General features: G+C 38.6%; 1 protein-coding gene across 4 annotated transcripts in view; it reads right to left on the bottom strand.

The window, feature by feature from the left end:
• Window positions 1-3,695: 3,695 nt before the first annotated feature.
• The window catches only part of mylka (myosin, light chain kinase a), a 151,486-nt gene continuing 130,367 nt past the window's right edge, over window positions 3,696-24,814 (bottom strand). For all 4 annotated transcript variants that reach the window (XM_067443257.1, XM_067443258.1, XM_067443260.1 and 1 more), the window contains 11 exons: window positions 20,511-20,816; window positions 20,372-20,407; window positions 16,837-16,927; window positions 16,520-16,723; window positions 13,927-14,144; window positions 13,542-13,665; window positions 8,519-8,671; window positions 8,199-8,322; window positions 7,948-8,038; window positions 6,290-6,412; window positions 3,696-4,581 (listed from right to left, as the gene is read on the bottom strand). In XM_067443257.1, coding sequence (XP_067299358.1) covers window positions 4,340-4,581; window positions 6,290-6,412; window positions 7,948-8,038; window positions 8,199-8,322; window positions 8,519-8,671; window positions 13,542-13,665; window positions 13,927-14,144; window positions 16,520-16,723; window positions 16,837-16,927; window positions 20,372-20,407; window positions 20,511-20,816 — 1,712 coding nt within the window. In that variant the 3' untranslated portion in view covers window positions 3,696-4,339. The remainder of the gene's footprint in view (window positions 4,582-6,289; window positions 6,413-7,947; window positions 8,039-8,198; window positions 8,323-8,518; window positions 8,672-13,541; window positions 13,666-13,926; window positions 14,145-16,519; window positions 16,724-16,836; window positions 16,928-20,371; window positions 20,408-20,510; window positions 20,817-24,814) is intronic.

Below are 24,814 nucleotides of genomic sequence, written 5' to 3'. Positions count from 1 at the left end.
TTTTCTTGGCCTTCTCCTCTGCACAGGTGAATGCCACTTTTCTTTTGCACTTTGTCATGACGTCCACATTGTTCTCATCATCCGAATCGCTTTGAATGGTCTTGGAGTCTCCCATTTCACTGGGGTCACTTTCCTCTTCCTCAAATGCCTGAACCTCCACTACTTCACTCGCATATGGTTTGATTTCGGCCTCCGGCGTTTGGGGGCGTTCAGACTTGAGTAAGTAACTGGCCTGGATGGTCTTCCCTGTGTACTCCACATACTCGTTCTCCTCATCCTCTATGTCAACTAGCATGAGTTCTGGAGGTGGCTCAAACAGGGAAGAAGCGCACGGCTGAGGGTTCCGGCTGGAAGGACGTCCCAGAGCAACGACTTCAGCAGGTGCAGGAGTGGGGCATGGAGAAAGTCGTTTGGGATGACGCACTTGGGATGAAGAGCATCGGACGGAAAACAGTTCATCAGGTGCTGGAATGGGGCGTGGAGGTACCACCAAAAGTTTGGGAGGATCCACTTGAAGTGCAGAACATGGAAGGGATAAGACATCTTCAGGTGCTGGATCAGGTTTTGTCACTGGCGGCAGGGGTTTGAAGTGAGCGGCTGGTAGAGCGGGGTGTCCAGACATACTTGGAGGCAATGGTAGTTCTTCCTCTACTGACTTTAAGAAGGAAGATCTGACTGTAGTATGCAGAAGTTTGACCTCCACAAGAAGTGGCGTTCCTTCCGTTTCTTTTCTTCAGCTTCTCTGAGCTCACTTCCTACCTACATGAACTTTTCCAGACTGTGCATCTCTTCTTTTCTTCTGGTGTACTCTCAGAAAAAGTCCTCTCTTCTTCATCTTTTCAAGGCTGAGTGTTATTTCAGCCTCATCTTTATGGCTGCCTCCCTTGATCTTTACCTCTCTTTCCTCCTCTCTCTCTCCACACTGTAAAAAATATTGTTGGTTTAACTTAAGGAAATTGGTTTAATGAATAGAAACTCAAAATGTTATATCTGAACCACATAAAAAAATTGATAAATCATGAAAATAGCACAATTTGGTACGTTTCACTGCGTTATCACAAATAAAACGCACACAATTACCCAATATGCTTACAAAATCTTTGAATAATATTTGAATAAAGGTTGTCTATTCTCAAAAACGTTCATTGTATTAACTCAAAATTTTTATTTCAATGAACTCAAAATTAAGGCAACCAGGTAACTTATTTTTTTTATATTCTTTTACAGTGCAAGCGGGCACTTCTCTGGTACCTTGAGGCGTCTCTTCCTGCTCTTGCTGTCATTGGCAGTGTAGTCGAAGGCCTCACAATGCTCTGGAAGTTTCTCTGCCGCTGTACACTGCTGTGCACAGACACACACACAGAGAGAGAGTAGCGGCACCAAATGAAATACTCACCGTTTCCAAACAAGTTTCCCAAACACTCCACCCCCTCCCTAAATATATTAAACTGAGATTGTAGAAATAAATTGAGATCTCTGTTTTTAGAATCATATTTAAACAGTAGCCTAAATTTCATTTTTCCCCCAATCAATTAATATTTCAACATTAAAACTCTTATATTTAAAACAGGACTCTCCTAACATAATTTATGCAGTGTTGGGTAAGTTGTTCTAATAAAAGTCATTAATTGCTAGCAACTAATTACATCTTCAACAGTGTAATTAGATTATTAACCACTTATTGCAACTTATTTTCTATATCCCACATCAACCTCGACCAGTTGAGCAGTACAAAGATAGACATGAAACAATTATTTCAAAAACATGGACAAAGTTTCAAAAAAAGTAAACATCAGTAGTCATCGTTAGTGATTTGCGCATATACGTTATTGCTTATTACTATACACCTCCATTTTTAAATATGAAAAATTTAAAGGGGGGGGGGGGTGAAATGCTGTTTCATGCATACTGAGCTTTTTACACTGTTAAAGACTTGGATTCCCATCCTAAACATAGACAAAGTTTCAAAAACTAATGTTGGACGTTTGATGGAGTATTTCTGTGTCAAAAATACTCCTTCCGGTTTCTCACAAGTTTCAGAGAGTTTTTTTCGAGTATCGGTCCGCTTGACGTCGACAGAGCGGAAGGTCCTTGTATGGGCCGTACGGGCTCTTCTCCCGGTAGGGTGCCCGCGCGCGTGACTAGAGCGAGAGAGGAACTGAACGCCCATAAACACTCGCTCAGGTGCAGATCCACTCGTCTGTGCAACACTTCTGTCACGCCGTGCTCCACTTTATTCCTATGGGTGACGTCAAACGACTTTAATGTGCCCGCAATCCGGGAAGGCAGCGCTGCTTTTGAACTGATTTAATAGCAGAAATGACGAGAAGCGTGAAATAGCGGATCTCCATGGCGACTGCTGTCACAGGACTTCACCAAATCAACAAGAAGTGTGTTTTTGACGGAGCCGTCCCAGCAATAAAGGTTCACGGTCGTGCTTTGGAAACAGGCGGTGAGTAAAACTGCTTCAAATCTCTAATTTATGTTGTTGGCTATCGTCGCGCAAGTAAACAACACGATCGTGTATAGTTAATTTATCAATGGAGCATGCAATGTATGGTGTGTGTTTGAATACATTTGTTTAGCTGACCAATATGTCAGTTTGTTTATTGTAAAACCACCCAAACATAAACCTAGGCTAGGGGACGTTCTCACAAAGCGTGCTTCTTCATTTAAATGCGCTAACGTTACTCCATTGTTTTTTTATTCACTATCTGACGTGCAAAACCGTTTTAGTCACATACAATAGTCCATAAACCGAATCATGTCCTCATAAACCACGAGTAAACACACAAATGTTGACAGGACACTAAATACAGTACATACCACAGAGACGGACGTCCTGCTGTTTCTCCTGTTCAATTTATTTCAGCCTCCGGATCTGATTCTGGATCATATCTGTATTAGTTGAATCTGGGTAGCGTTTTCTTCTCCACGCTTGAGGACGTCACCACTTTGTGCACGCTCGTCATTCTTTAGCTCCGCCCACTCGATACGCCTCCAGCCGCTCTGTTTTTTTTCCGGAAAGACTCGGTACAGCCTATTTTTCTTTTATAAATATAATAAAACTAAAGACTTTTCGGAGATAGGAAGGATGCAATACTACTCTAAAGGTTCTCAAGATTGATGTGAGATTGACTGAAACAGTGTTTCACCCCCCCCCCCCCTTTAAGGATTAAAGCATAAAAGATTATTATTATGTACATAAATATAACACTTGCTTTAAGTCATAATGGATAGTCATTGCATGTATCAGAATTACCTATTTGCAGTAATGACGAAAGAAATTGGCTAATTATTTGACCAAACTTGGGAATATAAACATATTTAAAATGACTCATCAGGTTTAAGGTGTCTATATTTCGCCATGTAAATAGTGAATCCGCTATGGTGTAAGCACAACTGGCTTTTAAAGGGAATGGGAGATGAGACTCTGACTGGTTTATGGCACATTAAGCCCAAAACACACCCATGACTCATTAAGAGACCAGGTACAACCCTTTTGGACCATGTGTCTGGCGAACGTACAATTTTTCCTGTAGTTAAACTAGCAAAAGTTGATTCGCCCGAAGTCTACCAGCGCTGTGTGCATTAGACCATGTGCTCAGATCGTTAAAATAGCGCCCATAACCATCAATGCCTTAAATAAATTTCAATGACTTGTCAAGTTATTTTTTGAGAGCACAAATATACAATTTGTTCGTGATTAAAATTTATTCTTTAAAGTGAATAACTACATTTGTAGTGTTCTCATTACAATGCAATCTGCACTTTATCAAATGCATATACATGTAAACACGTTAAAGAAATATAATCTACAGACATTCCTAATAAAATAAAATTACTATTAAAATGTGTCTCCAATTATCTGTTAAGTTCTGCTAACTGTGACAGGTGAAAAAGAGGAAAATGAAAATGAATCTCCAAAATAAAACACGCACCCTTACATGAGTTTACAGTGCTTAAATAAAGATGTCCTAACAGACAGGAAGTGCTGCTTAGTTCAAACAGTCTCGTGCGATAACACGAACACACATGTGAGTTTAGGTTGGTTTGAAGAAAAAAAAAAAACTTATTTAGAGTAAAATGTGACAATGAAGAACACGCAACCAATGGAATGTGTGTAACATTAAAGCCATGTGATAAACAAATCTGATATCTGTCTTTACCTGTAGCATAAATACAAAAAAGAAAATTGAAAGTGCAATAAAAGAAATGCAGCAAAAGGTGATCTGAGGTCTTCATTATCCTCATCATCATTGTCATCATCTGGAAGTCCAAAAGAGTGAGAATAAAAGCACCAAGTGAAAAGCAAATAAACCATGGCAAAAGGTGTTTTCTATTCTTCCTCTTCCTCCTCCTCCTCCTCTCCTCCCATCACCTCTACGATGAGCTCAGCGGTGCAGGTGGCCTCCCCGACGCTGTTCATGGCCTTGCAGGTGTACTTTGCGTCGTCATCACCATTGACCTCAGAAATGACCAGACTGCAGTTTCCGTCTTCATCATAATCGATCTGAAAATGGCGTGTCTCTTTTATCGGCTGGTCGTCCTTATACCACACCACCTCTGGGTCAGGATAACCTGCATATAAAAAAAGAAAACAAGATGAAAAACCCGACACAAAACGCAGGAACACTTAACGATCCTAATTACTGCCTTACTACTATTGTTAAAAGTTTGAGGTCAATTATTTTTTTTCTTTCTTAAGCAAGTATGCATTAAAGTTAGTAAACCCAAAAATGAAAATTAACCCATGATTTACTCCGTCCTAGGTGTATATGTTATATTACAAAATCTGTCCTGGCTCTTCCATGCTTTATAATGCCAGTGAATGGCTGTGTCTGTTTTATTTTTAAGTCAATAAAACCGTTCCACACGGCTCAAGGGGTTAATAAAGGCCTTCTGAAGCAATGCATTTTTGTGAGAAAAATATCCGTATTTAAAACCTTATAAACTGTAATCTCTAACTTACATACACACAATCAGGAAAGACTGATGTTCCAGCATATGACGTAGGACGCAGGTGTAGTGCAAGTTCCGGTGACGAATGCGGAAGCGCGGAGGATAGAGCAAAACAAAACTTGGTTCTTGCAAGAACTAGCATATTCTCACCAGAGCGCCCTACGTCATACGCTGGAACGCCAGTCTCTCGTGAGAGCGTGTATTCGGGCTGCACGATAAATCGCAATAAAATCGTAAAATTCTCAGTGCAGCACGGCTGTGATCAATAGTAAACGCTGCTCCGCAAGCCAGAGGGCGCTCTCACGCAGGGAACTCCAAGTATATCCCGCAGAAGTACGACAACACGCATCATTCACGAAAATCCATGTGGAAATCGCTATATCTATGAACATCATACGATCGGTGAGCTTATTAAACATTAAAACGCTTTGATTAAACATGACTAAATGCTTCTCGTGTTTGGAAAGATGTTTGACGCATGTTGCTTTTTCAAAGGCATGTTATAAGCAACTCAAATATGCAGTGCTTTTAGAAGGAACAGCATTTACTACTGATCACAGAGCCGTCCTACACTGACAAACTGCGCATAAAAGATAATCGCAGCCTTTGCGATTTAATAATCACGATAAGCAAAATTGCGATAAGCATGTTTTCATGTAAAATGCGATTTATCGTGCAGCCCTAGCACACGGCTCCAGGGGGTTTATTAAAAGTGTGGAGCACTTTTAAGATGGATAGATGCACTTTTATGGACTTCAAAACAGAAACAGCCATTAATAAAGCTTGGAAGAGACAGGAGATTTTTTTATATAACTGATTGTATTTGGCTAATTTTCATTTTTGGGTGAACTATCCCTTTAAATTGATCAATGACAGTAAAGACTTTTAAATAGTTACAAAATGTATGTTAAATAAATGAAGTACTTTTGAATTTTCTTTTTATTAATCAAAGAATCCTGAAAAACTACCACAGTTTCCACAAAAATATTAAGCAGCACAACTGTTTTCAACATTGACAATAATAATAATAATCAAGAGCACCAAATCAGCATATTAGAATGATTGCCGAAGAATCAGAATCAGAATCAGAAAGAGCTTTATTGCCAAGTGTGCTTTCACACACAAGGAATTTTTTTTGGTGCTGAAGCTTCCAGTGCACATAAACAATACAATACAACACGGTAATAAAAAAACGTGTTGAAAAAGAAAAAGTGGTTGTCAGTCGATGGGCACACATAAAAGTCATCTTTAAAACTGTAATTTTACTTTATACCAGATTTAATCACGTGCACCATATTTTCAACAGTATGTAACCATATTATTTTACCTTCAATTATGCAGTCGAATCGAGCAGCGCTGCCCTCCACCACCTCGACATCTTTAATAACAGTGCTGAACGTGGGTTTCATTTGAGCCTTCTGCTCCAGATCAACGGAAAACTGTTTATCCTCTGTGACAGAGCAAAAGGAAGATTTACTAACTCATTTGCATGAATTATGTAATAGTGAGACATTTTTACAGTAGTGTAATAGGCCACATCACTTTAAGACATCCTCACATGTTTAAAAAAAAAAAGTCATTTAAAAACGATTTACACATTTTCAATAAGCACACTTCTTTATCACAAGGGCTGACTATTAAAATAGGACCTATATGCTGTTTAAAAAAATATATTTTGTTTTGGGAGTCCACTAGAATAGGTTTTACATGTGTGGCAACACTTCTCTTCCAAATCTTTCAGTAACACACTGGGACGCGTTTCTGGAAAGCATCGTTAGCCAACTTCAGTCGTTATTATGACGTGGGCTTAAAGGGTCACTTCAGCGATTAGAATATGGCTTTCTATCAGTAGAAACCCTGGAGTATATTCAAATGATCGTGCTGCAGCTGCAGGCATTCATGTAAACGGACCTATGCTGAGCAATGTAAGTGTTTTAACTTCTCAAATGAATTCCTATTAAAAGTAAAGCTTCCAAAGGCATGAACTGAAAACGCGCCAGACTGAACATGTGCTGTGAATGTATATGCCACGAGCGCAGTCACGTTTACCTCAGCTCTCATCAGGAGCTCATTCAGTTAATTTATCACTGTAAATGTGATCGGACTCCTGCTGCGTTTGTGCCGTGACACTCCCTCAGCGGCCAAATCACATTATATTGAACACACACGTTCAGTTTTTAATTATAGTGTCTGTTCTCTAACTGAACTGATTTTATGAAAATGAGCACATTGGGAAAATGAGCCAGTAGCGGTGGCTTTGGGAGTGGCCTCGTAGGGCAGCGAAGCATTCTGGGAATTGTTGTCTTTCATCCCCATGAGACAAAAATAAATTCTCTGTCTTTTCTCAGTCTAGAAGGCACCAAATTTAAAAATAATTTCACATTTCTACTGCATTGATGACCCTGTTTAAATACAGATTCATCTTCCCAGCGCTGAAGTACCCCTTTAAATCCTAAAGCAAGCTTTATTTATTGCTTAAGCAATAAACATTCAGTACATTCTATATCTTTCATTCTATTTAAATATACTTTTAGCACTTCAACAATCAGTGCTGTTTTTGAGGAGTGTGCATGTGCATAAAATGCACAAGAGAACTCGAGCATGATGTTTAAGATGTGCATCACATAAATCAAAATGACATGACATGGAACAAAAACAGTGAAGTAGTTATTATGTGCCATGCTCGCAGCATCTCTGAGATCTCAAATAGATGAATTAGCAGAAATTATTACTCCTCTACCTCAGTGTGATGTCATGAACAACAGTGCTATATTATTGAACCAATGTGGTTCAGACGAAAAGAGGTGCGACCATGTTACTACGGTTTCAGGGAATCATTTGAGACAGTTGGTTAGTATGCATCATACTACTTTTTGGAATGACTAAGTTTTGTAACATTGTAGACTGCTTTAATGCTCAAACAGCAACATTACACACTAAAGAAAGAAAAATGTAGAAACAATTGGTCACAGAGAAAAGTTGTACCTTCAGTAGGGGAACCCTTTTTGGCATGAACGCCTGCCATCAACGCCATGTTAGACAGTCGGCCAATAGCTCGTACCGCATGTCCTGTTTTCTGGAGAAGAGAGTACAAAACTACCAGTTATCACTTTATTCATCGACACATCAGCGAAATAACTATAATGATAAATACACTGCAACCAGACATTCATTAATACAAGAATCAAGGAGAAAACCAACATTTGTGTCACATTATTATCATTCTAGATCCTCACCTGCCACTTTCTTCTGAGAATATACTTCTTCATCCTCTCTTTAGAAAGCTTCTTGGCCTCCATGAGGGAGGTGTCCTGTTTGAGCCATGGGTGCTGGAAACACTGATCGCACGTCAGACGAGCTCTGCAGACAAAACACACACACACTGATCTGTAATTGCTGAGAGAAAGAACTTTGAGGAAAAAATAAAATCAGTCTCCGACAAAGAACTGTACCTCAGACAGCGCTGATGCATGATGCAAGGATATCAAGTAAATTAGACATTTAAAAGGCAAGCAATTTAAAAGGCAACAAATGGAAGCAGATGTGCAGCACTCACTTCATGTCTTTCTTCAGCAGGTTACTGATAAAGTCTTTGGCCTCGCTTGAGATCTCATCAAACGCATCGTCTTCAAAGTCCCACGTCGCTGAGGTCACATTAGAAAGCGTCTCATTATCATTGTCCCCCATGAAGGGAGACAAACCACTGACGCTAAAGACAACAAGAAACAATGAAAGAAAATAAGGAAAGCTATAAAAACGGTCACAATAAACTGCCAAGTGTTCATCTTGAGACATTACTAATGATAGTTATTCTTACATTTACTTATTCATTTGCTGTGAAATATTTTCGAATGTTTGTGTGCCATGACCTGAAGGTGGACATTTTTACAATTCTACTAAAAGGCATTTTACTTGCTTCTTCACGCCCAGATTAATGCAGGAGATCTGAGAGATCTCTGAACTTTTTTCCAGTGTTTAATTAATTGCATGCACAGGGCCTAAACTAACTTTCTGTCAGATCCACTATTGTCAAAGACGATTAACTATTAGTATACAGTTTGGATTGGCGGTATGGTTCTGTTCTGGGCAAGAATTCCCTGCGCCTCCATGCAGCCTAGCATGGATAAGAGCAGGAAGAGCAGCGATTACTCCTCTAGGGTAAACAGAACAGAACCAACGTGATGTATTGCAGATATCATCAACGTCAACATTTACATGTATAAAATGATTTGTGAATTTAGTGTGATTCAAGGGGAATCAGATGCCAAATCCTGACTCATGAGAGGAGGAGCTGGGGATGGAGGAGGGTACATGAGCTCTGGAGAAACGTGATAGCAGCTGATAATACTGGAGGCGTCGTATTCCTATTCGCTTGTTAAGTTGTGACGTAAGGAACGGCGTTTCTGGGTCCAAGCCACAACTCGTTTCACTTGAGAATGCCATTGACGCCCGTTTATGAGCGCTATTTTTTCATATTAAACATCAAACATTTAAAAAAGTTAAACATTTTAAATACTTACAGTCTACACAACATTCTCTATGGTCACAGCGTTACAGACATTAATATTTTAACGATTTATAAAAGATGAATCACTGTCTGGCCATCTGGAATTTTGGTATGGAGAAAAAGGTTATTATTATAACTTTTTTGTAGTATTACACCATATTGTGTGTGCATATTAGCACCGTTTGTAGTTTTTCTTGTGGTATAAGATAGAGTGGCTGGACCCGGAAGCGCTGCCGCGTGACGTCAACCTTAACAACTGGATAGGTAGACGGGATCAGCTGACAAGTCAGGTGATGCGAACTAATGTTGTCCCAGACGTCACGTCTACTGTTGGCTAAATGTCTGATGCATACGTCACTTTTCTGGAAACACTTCAGGAGTGTCAAAGTCGTCGTCTGATTGGTTGAATTCTACAGGATGTCTGCGAGATGTGTGTGTTGCGCTCTTTGGCGTTCCACCTAGACATACTGCGACTCTAAACTTCCTTGTGGAAGAAGAACGCTATCATGTTTAAAACTGTGACAATGAGTGCTTACTAGGATCAACTAAACACTGGACGTTCAAAAGTATGTGAAGTTCTGCTCCATTGTTGCAGTAAACTTGAAAAATGTTCATGAATTAATCAATTGTAGATGCAATCCGGTCTGTTATTGCAGGGACATAAACTTTACATTTTCACGCCCCAAACGTGATGTGAAACAAAGCGAACTGTGATTGGTTGCGTTGCATGTCGGTCAAATGTCCTCTTGGGCGGTCCTTGACCAATAAAAGCTGCAGTGGAGTCCAGTAAAGCATGTGTATGCACAAAACGGGGCTGGAAACGTATGTACGCCAGTTCCCACGCAAAGGTTGTGATCTATAAAAAATAAACTTGACAAGAGAATGTGTGCGCCTTTAAGCAAACTTTGAGCCGTGCGTATGCTCATTCTGGAGACAAAGTGGTGGAATACTGGTGCAAGCTGCAAACTTGTCTCCACAGAAAGGATGGAAATTGTGTGAAAAGCCAAGGTGTAGGCCTAACTAAATTAAACCTAATGCATATTGGGTTCCCAAAAAGCATGTTCAACTCCCTGCACATACACAGATGGAGTTGGTGAGAAGCAGCATGGACACTTTTCACAGACTGACGCGTTTTAACGGTCATCAATATTGTAAATCCTGCAAGGCTTTTTGCATTTGCATTTTTTAAATAATTATATGTACAATTATAACACTAATAGATTATATTATATTACTTTTGCATCAAATTATAAAAAACAAGTTACTGCTGCGGTGAGGGTTTTTCTAATAGGCTACAGTGTCTATGGGAGTGATGGTGAAAATAACATCTTTCTTTTCAATGCAGTAATCAATATTTGAGAAAATGGGCACACAAAATATATATTTAATGCATTCTCTCATTAACTGCGATCAAAGTAAACCCAACTATGACGACCTCTGCTCTGAGAAACCTGGAAATGTGAAAAGGGTCTATAGAGGTATAGTGTTACATAGACATTGGAAAATGAAGACCCCTTTAAAATTATTTAAGACTTTTTAAGGCCTTAAAATTTAGATTTTGAAATGTAAGATTTTTTAAGACCCCACGGGTACCATGACTATATATATATATATATATATATATATATATATATATATATATATATATATATATATATATATATATATATATATATATATATATATATATATATATTAAATTGCAACCTCATCATTACTCAGAACAGAAATGTATTACAAATATATTTCAATACAAGACATACAAGTTTTTAAAGAAATTGCATTAATGTTTATTTTACTTTACCATAAATGCTCGTCACTACATTTGACGATACACTTTGAACACATTTCAAAGACAATACAAGTAATTTTAAAATTGCCTATACAGACGTACTTTTCAATGTCTACTAAAGTAACTACTTAACTACGTAAATGGGTCATAAAAGTATTCTAAAGTTCAGCATTTTCATTTACAGTAGTTGTAATTAACATCCACTTAAGTGTTTGAAAGCATTACATTGAGTTAGCACTTATATTAATATATTATATACTACATTAATTAAAAGTGTATTTCTTTTTTAAAGAATGATAAAGTATACTTGATCTCCACAAAATTGGAACATGTCAATTATGAAGCTCTACAAATTTGGGTCATAGGCAAAGAAACACCCTGGATGAATTAAAGGGCCACCATATACAGTATTGTTCAAAATAATAGCAGTACAATGTGACTAACCAGAATAATCAAGGTTTTTAGTATATTTTTTATTGCTATGTGGCAAACAAGTTACCAGTAGGTTCAGTAGATTCTCAGAAAACAAACAAGACCCAGCATTCATGATATGCACGCTCTTAAGGCTGTGCAATTGGGCAATTAGTTGAAAGGGGTGTGTTCAAAAAAATAGCAGTGTCTACTTTTGACTGTACAAACTCAAAACTATTTTGTACAAACATTTTTTTTTTCTGGGATTTAGCAATCCTGTGAATCACTAAACTAATATTTAGTTGTATGACCACAGTTTTTTAAAACTGCTTGACATCTGTGTGGCATGGAGTCAACCAACTTGTGGCACCTCTCAGCTGTTATTCCACTCCATGATTCTTTAACAACATTCCACAATTCATTCACATTTCTTGGTTTTGCTTCAGAAACAGCATTTTTGATATCACCCCACAAGTTCTCAATTGGATTAAGGTCTGGAGATTGGGCTGGCCACTCCATAACATTAATTTTGTTGGTTTGGAACCAAGACTTTGCCCGTTTACTAGTGTGTTTTGGGTCATTGTCTTGTTGAAACAACCGTTTCAAGGGCATGTCCTCTTCAGCATAGGGCAACATGACCTCTTCAAGTATTTTAACATATGCAAACTGATCCATGATCCCTGGTATGCGATAAATAGGCCCAACACCATAGTAGGAGAAACATGCCCATATCATGATGCTTGCACCTCCATGCTTCACTGTCTTCACTGTGTACTGTGGCTTGAATTCAGAGTTTGGGGGTTGTCTCACAAACTGCCTGTGGCCCTTGGACCCAAAAAGAACAATTTTACTCTCATCAGTCCACAAAATGTTCCTCCATTTCTCTTTAGGCCAGTTGATGTGTTCTTTGGCAAATTGTAACCTCTTCTGCACATGCCTTTTTTTTAACAGAGGGACTTTGCGGGGGATTCTTGAAAATAGATTAGCTTCACACAGACGTCTTCTAACTGTCACAGTACTTACAGGTAACTCCAGACTGTCTTTGATCATCCTGGAGGTGATCATTGGCTGAGCCTTTGCCATTCTGGTTATTCTTCTATCCATTTTGATGGTTGTCTTCCGTTTTCTTCCACGTCTCTCTGGTTTTGCTCTCCATTTTAAGGCATTGGAGATCATTTTAGCTGAACAGCCTATCATTTTTTGCACCTCTTTATAGGTTTTCCCCTCTCTAATCAACTATTTAATCAAAGTACGCTGTTCTTCTGAACAATGTCTTGAACGACCCATTTTCCTCAGCTTTCAAATGCATGTTCAACAAGTGTGGGCTTCATCCTTAAATAGGGGCCACCTGATTCACACCTGTTTCTTCACAAAATTGATGACCTCAGTGATTGAATGCCACACTGCTATTTTTTTGAACACACCCCTTTCAACTAATTCAACTAATTGCCCAATTGCACAGCCTTAAGAGCGTGCATATCATGAATGCTGGGTCTCATTTGTTTTCTGAGAATCTACTGAACCTACTGGTAACTTGTTTGCCACGTAGCAATAAAAAAATATACGAAAAACCTTGATTATTCTGGTTAGTCACATTGTACTGCTATTATTTTGAACAATACTGTATAATGATTTATTAATTATCTTGATAACTTAGGCTGCCAGTGTATGAGTGTATTTTTAGTGCATGTTTTATTTATTCCATATAATTCTGCAGATTTTACACCAAGATCAGCGCAGAAAATTGAAAAAAAAAAAAGGTAAAGGCCTTAAAGGTAATGTCCTGTTTATTACCTTGCAGCTGCCTTTAAACAGTCTGTATTGTATAAATCAGTATATAAAAAAGAGTGGCATGACTTGTGTACTCACAGGATGTAGCAGATAACTCCTATACTCCACATGTCTGTAGTGTAACTGATGGCCTCGTAATTAATCACCTCTGGAGCCACAAACTCTGGAGTCCCAAAAAGGACTTTCAGAGCCCCAGCATTCTCTACAGCCAAACATGAGACACAAACCAATTCAGGATTCCATTTTAAAACAATGTGGGATATTTTAAATAAATAAAAAATGACTTAAATTGCTTCAGTTGAAATTGTAAATGGAAAGATTTCTAAAATGTCAAATTTCTATACTTATCGTAGTTAATCATTAGTAAAGCTTTAAATAAATTAAAGTCTAAATATACATTTTGATAATAATTATTATAATAATCTGTTGGAACTTAAGTTCTGTGGGGGAAAAAAATGCGTACCCAGTCTGCGTGCCAGCCCAAAGTCAATTAATTTGATTTTGCTGCCGGTCTTGTTGACACACATGATGTTCTCAGGTTTGAGGTCCAGGTGGACGATGCCTTTCTTATGGATGAAATTTACTCCGTCCACAATCTGAAGCATGTATTTGATCACCTCTCTCTCGGTCAGCTCAAAGTCCTCATCTATTATCCGCTCAAACAGTTCCCCTCCAGAGATCCTGAAGAACATCAGAGTTAGCCAATACAGACACTTTCAACTTAAAGGTTCAGTCTCTGCAACAGTTCATCTATGAATGGTCCTTCCTTAAAACCCTTAAAGGGATAGTTCACCAAAAAAAAAAGGATTGTCATAATTTACTCACCCTCAAATTGTTATAAGGCTGCATTAAGTTCTTTCTTCTGTTGAACAAAAATGGATTTATTTTGAAGAATGTTGCTAACCAGACAGTTGCTGGTCCCTATTGATTTCCATAGTATAGAAGAAAATTTATATTGTAGTCAATGGGGACCAGAAACTGTTTGGCTATGAATATTCTTTAAAATATATTTTGTGTTCAGCAGAAGAAAGAAATTCATACAGGTTTAGAACAACTTGAGGACGAGTGAATGATGACGGAACTTTCATTTTTGGATGATCTTAACTTCTACTAAAAGCGAGTTCAAACAAAACAGACATTTTTGGCATATGGAATTACACAAAAAAATATTACATTACAGTCTGACATACAGTGGCACGAATGAGTTACAACAGCTTTTACTCTTCTGGAAAGGCTTTCTACACGATTTTGAAGCGTTTCTGAGGGGAATGTTTGCCCATTCATCCAGTAGTACATTTGTGAGGTCAGACACTATATTTCCATCCATAAATTCAAAAATTACGCATTAAAAACGCATGCAGTCAATTGAGTCGGCTAAACGATTTATCTGATAAGAAAACACGCACACACACTACGATGGAAATAAATTCCTCAAAAGACGTGACTTCACGATTGCAGAACATAACTGGACCAGCCAGCAGACCGATCTCTCTGCACAGCATCTGAAGGCTATTTTGGTTGTTCTGAAATGCCTGAGCAAAGTCTGATGTCAAAGTGGCTCAGTATAATTACCTAAAAAAGGAAGGAAAAGTTGGGATGCCAAAGCTCCAAAAATAAACATTTGTCTAATGAAAAGCCATTGGGTTCGAAATAAATGCGTTTCTATTTTTGGAGCTGTGGCGTACCAACTTTTCCTTCCTTTTTTATCTTTAACAATTTTTTGTGTTTTTCTGTTATGTGCACACTTTGTGCTGAGTTCAGTATAACTATGACCAAACAGCAGGTATCCACCTTTGAAAGCAAGTAACTTATTCTTGCCACTGTAACATGACAATGGCAGTGCCAAGTCATTTCTGTTAAAACAGTTATGGGTAACACTTTAGAATAATGGTCATTAGACTCCTCTCCACCAATCAGCTGGTGTGTGTTGAGCGTTCTGGCACAATATGGTTGCCGTTGCATCATCCAGATTGATGCTGCACATTGGTGGTGGTTTGAGGAGATTCCTAGCCTGACAAGCCAGACCCACATCAAGATGTTTGGTCTGGAAACTCACCATTGACAGGGCTCAATCCGAGGGGCGGGATAAACGGTTGTCTTTCAAACTCCCTCTGCACGCGATAGGATAGCGGTACACCAACCGGAGCAACGAAGGTGAAGGGGAGCTCGCTGACTGATTAAACATTCGCCGTATCCGGTCGGCTAAACTCCGAACACATCTTCCCTTTTTAAGAATGACTTCAGTGCCGCTCTTTGTTCTTTTCTCAGAGGAAAGCTTAACTCCAAGTCTTCCGGAGGCGCGGGCAGAGCTGATTCGAAAGACCGCTGCCGTTCGCCAGTTTCTGTGTTACTAGAAGCACGCAAACGCAACTCGGCCGTCGTCATTATGGCCCCGCCCGCCGACTCTATAGCCTACCTACACGATGTGATTGGGCCGTCCAGATTCTGAGGAATACAGCTCAGATAGGAATTGAGAGTTGCTAGACCACACTTGCGGGCAAATTAAATTTGCTGCCGCTAGGGTGCGTCTAGATTTCTAGGCTAGGAGATTCCCCCTTCTATATGTAAAGCGCTTTGGGTGTCTAGAAAAAGCGCTATATAAATGTCATGAATTATTATTATTATTAGTTAACATGAACTAATAATGAACTGCACTTAAAAAGCATTTATTTATCTTTGTTGATGTTAATTTCAAGATTTTCCAATGCATTATTCAAATCTTGTTAACATTAGTTAATGAACAGCTGGCTTTTTATTAACCAAAGTTAACAAAGATGAACAAATACAGTAACACATGCACTGCTCATGGTTAGTTCATGTTAGTTAATACATTAACTAATGTTAACTAATGACCGTTATTCTAAAGTGTTACCCAATTTTATAAATAGGTATATAAAAGGGTATACTTGAAAAATGATAAAACTGCTTTTCAAATCATCAGTACTTGGTATATAGTACTAGTAATGTTCTGTTGATAGTTGATTGCAGGCTTGGTATATTTCTTTTTCAGCAAATAACAGAGCACATATTAAAGCTCATAAAACACGTTTACTCACATTTCCAGCACCATTACGATGTCCGTCTTAGCCTCAAAAGCGTCGACACACTGCACAAGCTTTGGGTGATGCAGGTCATTCATGATGGCAATTTCCTGTCTGACATTTTCTTTTTCTTTGGCAGAATATGCTTTTATGAATTTTCCAGCCCAAACCTTTTTAGTGGACTTTTCAATCAGTTTAAAAACAGTCCCGAATTTCCCTCTGAAAGAAAAATAAAGAAATAAATACAGACTGATGACTTTATGCGGTTGCCGGTTCCTTTATTGCACAATAATATCAAATACTTTACACCATTGATCTGCTGTCATACTCACGAGCCCAGTCGTTCTTCCACATCATAAAAGTCTTTGACTTTTACATCTGTCTTGATCGTTACATTTCTGTAGTCCTGTGCCTTCTCTGCTTCTGTTGTGAAGAGAGAGGAAATAGATCCTTATTATTCTGGATTGTCTAAAATCAGTCAACAGTTTGAAAAACCTCAGTAGAATTGCTTTTTGAAAACCTTCCTTTACAGTTGTTCTCAGTTGCTTTTGCATTCGTCTTAAAAAAAACGTAACTAAGTGCAATTGTCACAAGTCAAGATGTGTTTTTGTCATCGTGTGAGTCAAACTGGTCCAAATTTTTACGTGTTTAGTTTTTTCACCAAGGAAATATCCTTTCTATACAAATGTTATGGTGTTTTTCTATCTTTTTTTTTTTCTTTTTTGTTCCCACTGACCGCTTTCTATACTATACAAGAATGTGATACAAGATGCAGACTTCCACATTAGGTAACATTTTACAAAGTCAATAATGTAGTACATAAAAACAAAATGGTCTACATCTGTATTTTACAAAGTACATTTTTGAAGAACATGTAAATTTTGTAGTTGTACATTGTAGCGACTCAGGCGAATCAAACACACAATCGCCAGTTACATTTAACAAATATGTTTTGAAAGTGTGCTGATGGACAGACCTTCCCCCAACACAACAGAGAAGGATTCTTCAGCTACCCTGGAAACCATCTGATAAGATCTTTTATGACCGGAAAGAATGTGGCCACATGAAGTCTTATACACAAAGACTTTAAGACACAGAGCTTTTGCCTCAAATTATAGACAAACCATCTATAAATGAACATGCACCCCAGGACATTATATGTAAACACATAACTGTCTTGTAAAATGTTTATTCTGTATGGTATTTTGCATCTTTTTGTCTTTGTCTTAACAAAGTACTAGTTCAGATAACCTCATATATGTCATGTCTCCTATCAAATTAATGCTCACTTCACGACTTACACTTCCATGTATATCACTTATTCAGAAAATGCAGTGTGTGTTTGTTGCATTAATTATAGTATGAAGACTCAGAGACCCACTGAGTCGAACTTTCAAACAAAGGGCAATAAATTCTGCTGAGGAATTTCCCGCCGGGAAATCCCAACACTCTCATTGGTTAAGTCTAACCCTGGAGGGTGGGACTATTTCCAGACCTTAAAAGACCAGTGAAGACAGGCCCCTCTTCTCTTCTCCGAAACTCTCTGGCTTTTACTTCTTCAACTCTCTCCTGTGGGAGCCAACACCCACGGGGGGGGGGCTGGCACTTAAGCCATGCCACCAATGCAGGCCCTCCAAGCAGGCCTCATCTCTTCCAAAAATCTTCTCTTCTACAATCCGATCTTCAAGAACACGAAGCATCGCTAAAGCAAACAGCCGCTTCCCTCCCAACCTCGGAAAGGACCGCCGGACATGCAGGACAGTTGAACACGCAGAGACACACACACAAGCGAGAAGCCAAAACGAAACCAAAAAGAATGCAAGTATTCTTATTCTTACTGTTGTAAAGAGGATGTGTTATTCTCCCGTTGGGATAAATTAACTCCGTGAAGGTCGTATTTGGTGAATTGAAGGAAAGTTGTTTCTTACCCTCCCCCACTCTCTTTGTCTCTCTCTCTCTCCCTCTCTTTGTCTCTCTCTCTCTCTTTTATCTCTCTCTAACTTCAGTCTATTCATTATTCTCTTTTATGTATTCTTTCGTTAATATCTATACTTCTACTCTCTTGATGCATATTTAGTATGTACTTTCTGTGTGAATTGTAGTGTTATTTTTAGTCTGTGTTTATTAAACCTTCAAAAGACATTTAATGAGTTGAATCTGTTATTCTGCCACATACACAAAGTCAATGAAACTTGCGATCTAAACGTTACCTAACTGCTTATGCTACTATGTTAGTAAAGTAAACTGTATGACCATTTGAAATATTGAACTTATCCTGATCAGTAAAGTTAATGTTTCTTATGCGCTCGTAAAGCAGTAATCCCTTTATTGAGAATTGATTTGAAAAGTCTATAACTAATTTGCAGGACAAACTTAGTAGGATAATTTCAAGCAATTCCGTAAAGGGTTACTTGTATTTAATTAAACAATTTTCCCTATCGGAAAATTTTAATACGTAATGAACAACTGGCAAATCATATTCATAAATTCATGAATATTGAATATTAAATCCCTTTTGAGTTAATTATTCCCCGAGACATTAAACTCATTAGTCGTTGTTGTTACAACATGTAAACTCAAAATTCACAGTTTGATCACACATACACTGTGTGATATTTTCCCCCATCTAGCGGTGTAAAGGTATATGACCATCCAGTGAATAATAATTTCTGTTCCTCTCAATTTTGATTTCGTTTTAACTCCTACGGTGGCCGATTTAGTCTAAGATTAACATGGCAATCCCCCCTCTTCATATTCGGCACGGTACCATTGAGTGTTAAAACGCGAAAGGCGAAGCTTTGGTATATCCCTCTTTGGCTACTGTACTTTCAAGATGGAGGGGCAACATGGCGACTAGCGTTCAAACCCCTCACCCGTATGTATTTTCAATGGCATATTATAAACTTACGAGAATACTTCATTACTTGAAAGAAGTAAATATACACTATTAAGCGCACATATTTTTGAAAGAACTAAATGTTTTTAGCTAAGAATAAACTAAAAGAGTTACACAGTGCAGCTTTAATTTTTACAACCTATTATGTCTTGCCTTAACACCACTAAACATTATTATGTTATCTTCCTATTGCTCTTCCATGGCAATTCAAGACAAATACCATGAATTTTCAGTCAAACCTAACACATTCCTATGAAAAAAATATGTACTGTATGAATACAAATGTATGTTTGGATTGTGGCGTTCCTCCATGTTCAAAAAAAGTAGTGATTGTGCTGGACAAACTCTATATACTTACCATATAAAACTTGATTCGTTGATTAGTAAGATTGTGATTATTAGTTTAATATAATGCAATACAAGACATTACAAACATTCTATGTCAGATATGCATGGAATATACCTGCATGTCAGACAGATTTAGATAACTGCATGGATCATTTTGCATGTGATGTCTCAGATTCACTGAGAATCAACTCATCAGCTTTGATTAAGTATGTGCTTTTAGTTATTGTGCAAGTTGTAGACAATTGTACTTTTTTTTCTAAACAAATGCAAATTTATTAAATCAATAAGAAATTCAAATCTGTTTTGGAAAATAAACCAATTGAGATCTAAATGTGCTGTCTTCAGAGAAGAAAAACAATTCACATTTGAGATTTAAGCTGAAGCGATAGAGAAAAACTTTAATAATTCAGTGACGCTTTAGCTGATATAATCAGAAAATATCAGTAAATGCAGTTTGAAGTATAAGGTAAATCCTCTATGCACATTCTAACCGCACAAAACTGAGAAGCATGTGTATTTTACGGCCTCTACCTCGGATTACTAGCATGAGAGAATCATCTTTTCAAATATACATCAGAAACCTGAGGATTACAATTTTAACATTTCACAAGCATGACACATACCGTCATCTGAGGGCTCGACTTCATCTTCCTTGTTTTCTGTAAAATCAACAGAAATCTGACATCAAAACTGAAACAACTAAAGTTAATCCAAGCTTTGTTCTTAATATAATACTGTGGATGTCCACTAGGTGGCGCTCACCCTCTTCAGCCTCCAGTCCCACCTGCACCGGCTCACACTCAGCACTAGGCTCCCCAACACCATAAATATTTACAGCTCTCACTCGAAACTTGTACTGTCTGTCTGGAAGCAGGTTCTGTACGTTATAAGAGGTGCTGTTACAGGACGCCAGATCTGTCCACTTCATGTCCACAGTGTCCCATATCTCCAGGTTGTAGGAATGAACCGCACAGCCCCCGTCGTATGTCGGCCCATACCAGGACAGCGTGAGGCTGGACTTACGGATGTCTGAGACTGCTGGGACGCGGGCAGGGGGGTCAGGCTTATCTGCAAAAACAGATCAAGATTAAAGCTGGAGATACATTGGCATCCTAAAATTCACCAAAGAGGTCCCTGAAGTACACTGGCAAAACGACAGCCAGCATTGCAACCTAGCAATGTATTTTTGTAACAGAGAAAACAGACAATATTCTATGATTGTTTTGCTCTTTAAAGATGCACCTAATTCTGCCTTCAAGTGGCATTATCGTAAATATGACTTCAGGGGGCATTCATGTGCAGTTTCCGAGTGGGAAACTCGCAGTCGTGCCTGGGAAACTCACAGAAAGGGAACCAAACATTTTCAGCATGGCAGAGAAGATTGCGGTTCTGTAGTCAGTTGTAGATGTGATTCTTTTTTCCAAATACAGCCAACTTGCTAGCACTTGTCATTTCAGTCATGTACATTTAAGGAATATCTGTGACCATTAGATGCTTACTATTTTTTAAACACAAAGATAAAAGCAAGTGTTTGAATTGGAAATACACTATGTTGTCAAAAGTATTGGGACACCCTAAATCTTTGAATTTAGGTGTTCCAATCACTTCCATGGCCACGGTGTTTAAAATCAAGACCCTAGGTATGCAGATGCTTCTACAAACATTTGTGAAAGAATGGGTCGCTCTCAGGAGCTTCATGTCTATTCGTGAAATTTCCTCACAACTAAATATGCCACGGTCAACTGTTAGTGGTATTACAACAAAGTGGAAGCAATTGGGAACAACAGGCCATGTAAAAAAAATAAAAATAAAAATTCACAGAGTGGGGTCAGCGCATGCCACAAAACTTTCTTTAAAAGCATAAATAGCTACAGACCTCCAAACTTTGTGTGGCCTTCAGATTAGCTCAGGAACAGTGTGTAGAGAGTTTCATGGAATGGGTTTCCATGGCAGAGCAGCTACATCCAAGCCTGGTGTAAAGCACATCACCGGACTCTAGAGCAGTGGAGACGTGTTCTCTGGAGTGACGAATCATGCTTCTCTGACGATGGACGAGTCTGGGTTTGGCAGTTGCCAGGAGAATGGCACTTGCCTGACTGCATTGTGCCAAGTGTAAAGTTTGGTGGAGTGGGATTATGGTGTGGGGATGTTTTTCAGGAGTTGGGCTTGTCCCCTTAGTTCCAGTGAAAGGAACTTAATAATTTTTAATTTCATGCTCCCAATTTTGTGGGGATGACCCCTTTCTGTTCCAACATGACTACACACCAGTGCACAAAGAAAGGTCCATAGAGACACGGATGAGTGAGTTTGGTGTGGAGGAATTTGACTGCCCTGCCCATCGTCCTGACCTCAACCCGATAGATCACTTTTGGGATGAATCAGAGCGGATTTTGAAGGCCAGACCTTCTCGTCCAACATCAGTGCCTGACCTTACAAATGCGCTTCTAGAGGAATGGTCAAAAATTGCCTAAAGCTTGTGGAAATCCTTCCCAGAGGAGTTGAAGCTGTTAGGCTGTGTGTCCACCAAAGCTTTTTTAGCCAGCTGAAAACGCCTCACTGTGAGCGCTTGAGAGCGTTTTGGCAGGCAGCATTTTTTCTTCCTCAGTTAAGACTCTTTTGCTTGTTATGATACGGAAAATCCGCGGAAGTCTTTCTAATTTCACAGGTAGTTTGTTCCTGTATTGATTATATAAAATTGCATATATAATGTAAAGTATTTTCTCTGGCTCTTGTTGCTCCCATTGAAAACAATTGAAAACTGGCAGCCAGCTGCGTGAAAAAAACGCTTTGGTGGACACACGGCCTTAAATTTTGGATTAGGATTGGGATGTCATTAAAGTTCATGTGCATGTAAAGGCAGGCATCTCAAAACTTTTGTCAATATAATGTATGCTACAATAAACCTGATCACTTGAACATGAAGTATTTGAATTCTGACTTCAGAAGTGGGAAGTAGGATTTCCGAGAGCATAGTGTCCAGCCATAAGTTTTACCGGCCACTGCCATCATCAACATGAGGTGGGATTATCTATAGTCAGTACAATGCACTGTACTGTTGCCCTTTCATGAGATTGTTTTCTTTCAGCATTGCAAGCAGATAGTGATGGACAGCATTTACCAGAAAGTATAGGCCATTACAGTAATTATACATCATTTTACATTTCAGCTTTGAAGAAAGTGTCCATAGAAATAGGACAGATCAGTAAATTATTATTTTCGGAGCTGAAGACATTTTATGCAAATGCTACTGAGGATATGTTGTCTGGCTATCACCAGACCAAGCTCAATCTGTTAAGACTGAACACTGGTCTCGGGAGTCTGCTTTGTATTTTCTACTGCACAAAAGGCGGGATCGACGGTCATTGTTTAAATGACTCTGTACATAATTGGATAGTCCTTCAACCAATCAGACCAACGATCCATCGCATCTCTATCAGTCATTGTGTTAAACCCATCAATATCACGCCAGGTAAAGCCGATTTTTGATTGGTCCCCGCAAATTTGTAACAGAAGCTAGATAGGAATGCGTACAGATTTCTAGCTTGAGCTGCGGGGCGAAAGCGAATCGCCGGCAGATTGGGCTGGGTTTATCAAGTGTAGAGGATATGATATAGTTGTATAGAATTTTCTGAATAAGGATTGTCCACGTCCATGGATGGTACAGAGATCTATGGGATTTTCCTTGATAGAGTTGAAATCAAGGTCTGTAAACATCCTGGTATTGTTTTTTTTTCCTTGTATAATATCAGTGTATATTTATTAGGGGTGACCCCTAATAGTCGAAGATTCGATGCAGGACCGGATTCGACCACTGATCTCATAGTCGAATCTTCGCGGGTGTTCTGAAACGAGGATCATACCATTTTAGGCAATATGGGGGTGCTCAATATTAGTGTTATAGACGTGTCGCGCCTTTAAAGTTCAAACACACATACACCGACGGCAGCATTCGACGCCTGTCCATGGCGATTAAATGTATATTTCCCTCAAATCGTGAATTTACATACTGATTTCACCCTGTGCTACAAGATACACTCATCGTGCAGCTCTTCTGTCAGAAGTCGATTCAAAATTGAGCTTGCGCGTATATAATGTTCACGTCTGCCTGGTGTGAGATACCTGAGACACGGCGCTGAGCTTCAGTCTGGTGGGCGACCCCCTTTAGGCACAATCGGCTTAAGAACGTGCATATAAACACACTCAGTGTTCTTTTCCTCTCTAGGCAGATATATTATTTTTGGTTTATTTATCAAAATGTTCTTTTATATATTTGTGTGATGTTCTGTGTTTCGATCGCGGCTTTTAAATGTTATGAGAGAACGGTTAATTTACGAATGTGTAGTGTAGCCTAGTTTTGATCACTTTATTAAAAGTGGTGGCTGTGTGCCGTTTGTAAAGTAAAATAAAAATAGTCTTAGCCTCCTGCTGACTAGTGTCCTGCCCTTCCCAACCCGTTTATACAGTTTATTTTTTTCCGGTCTATGGTTTACACACACAGAGATGATTCGACTATCGGTCAACCATAGAGAGATTTGAAAATTCTGATTCGAATGTGTAAATCCTTAGTCGGGGACACCCCTAATATTTATTTTGTTACTGCACTATATATTTTCAAGTATATGTACTTTTCTACAATATTTTTAATTTATTTTTATTTCACTACGTTTCAAAGCATAACATTGTTCCTTGGAGTTTTGAGAAGTGAAAGTCCTCCTGTAGTCAATAATTGTTTCCCTTAAAACTCATCTTTGATCACTAAAATTACATATTTAAAAATTTGTCCTTGAATTTTTTATTTATTTATGCCTTGAAATAGCTTGAATGTTGCTCTACACCCTTGCCTCTTCCAGTATACATGGTTCAATGAATAATCAAATTAGCCCTGCCTCCATCCACTCGCACCAGTTCAGAGAGCCACTCGTTTATGATCAAATGTTGACATGATTGGTTATAAGGTAGTTTGGGATGTCAGAAACACCAGTAATTTCTTTATTTCACTGCAGTTTTAAAGAGAAAATACTCAGCAATGGTGTTGACTTATGAATTTGCACATGGTTTGTCTTAAA

This window comes from Pseudorasbora parva, chromosome 5 (assembly GCF_024679245.1).
Source record: "Pseudorasbora parva isolate DD20220531a chromosome 5, ASM2467924v1, whole genome shotgun sequence".
NCBI classification, from domain to species: Eukaryota; Metazoa; Chordata; class Actinopteri; order Cypriniformes; family Gobionidae; genus Pseudorasbora; species Pseudorasbora parva.
Note: the sequence above shows the minus strand (reverse complement) of the source record. Positions and strands in the feature narration are given on the sequence as shown.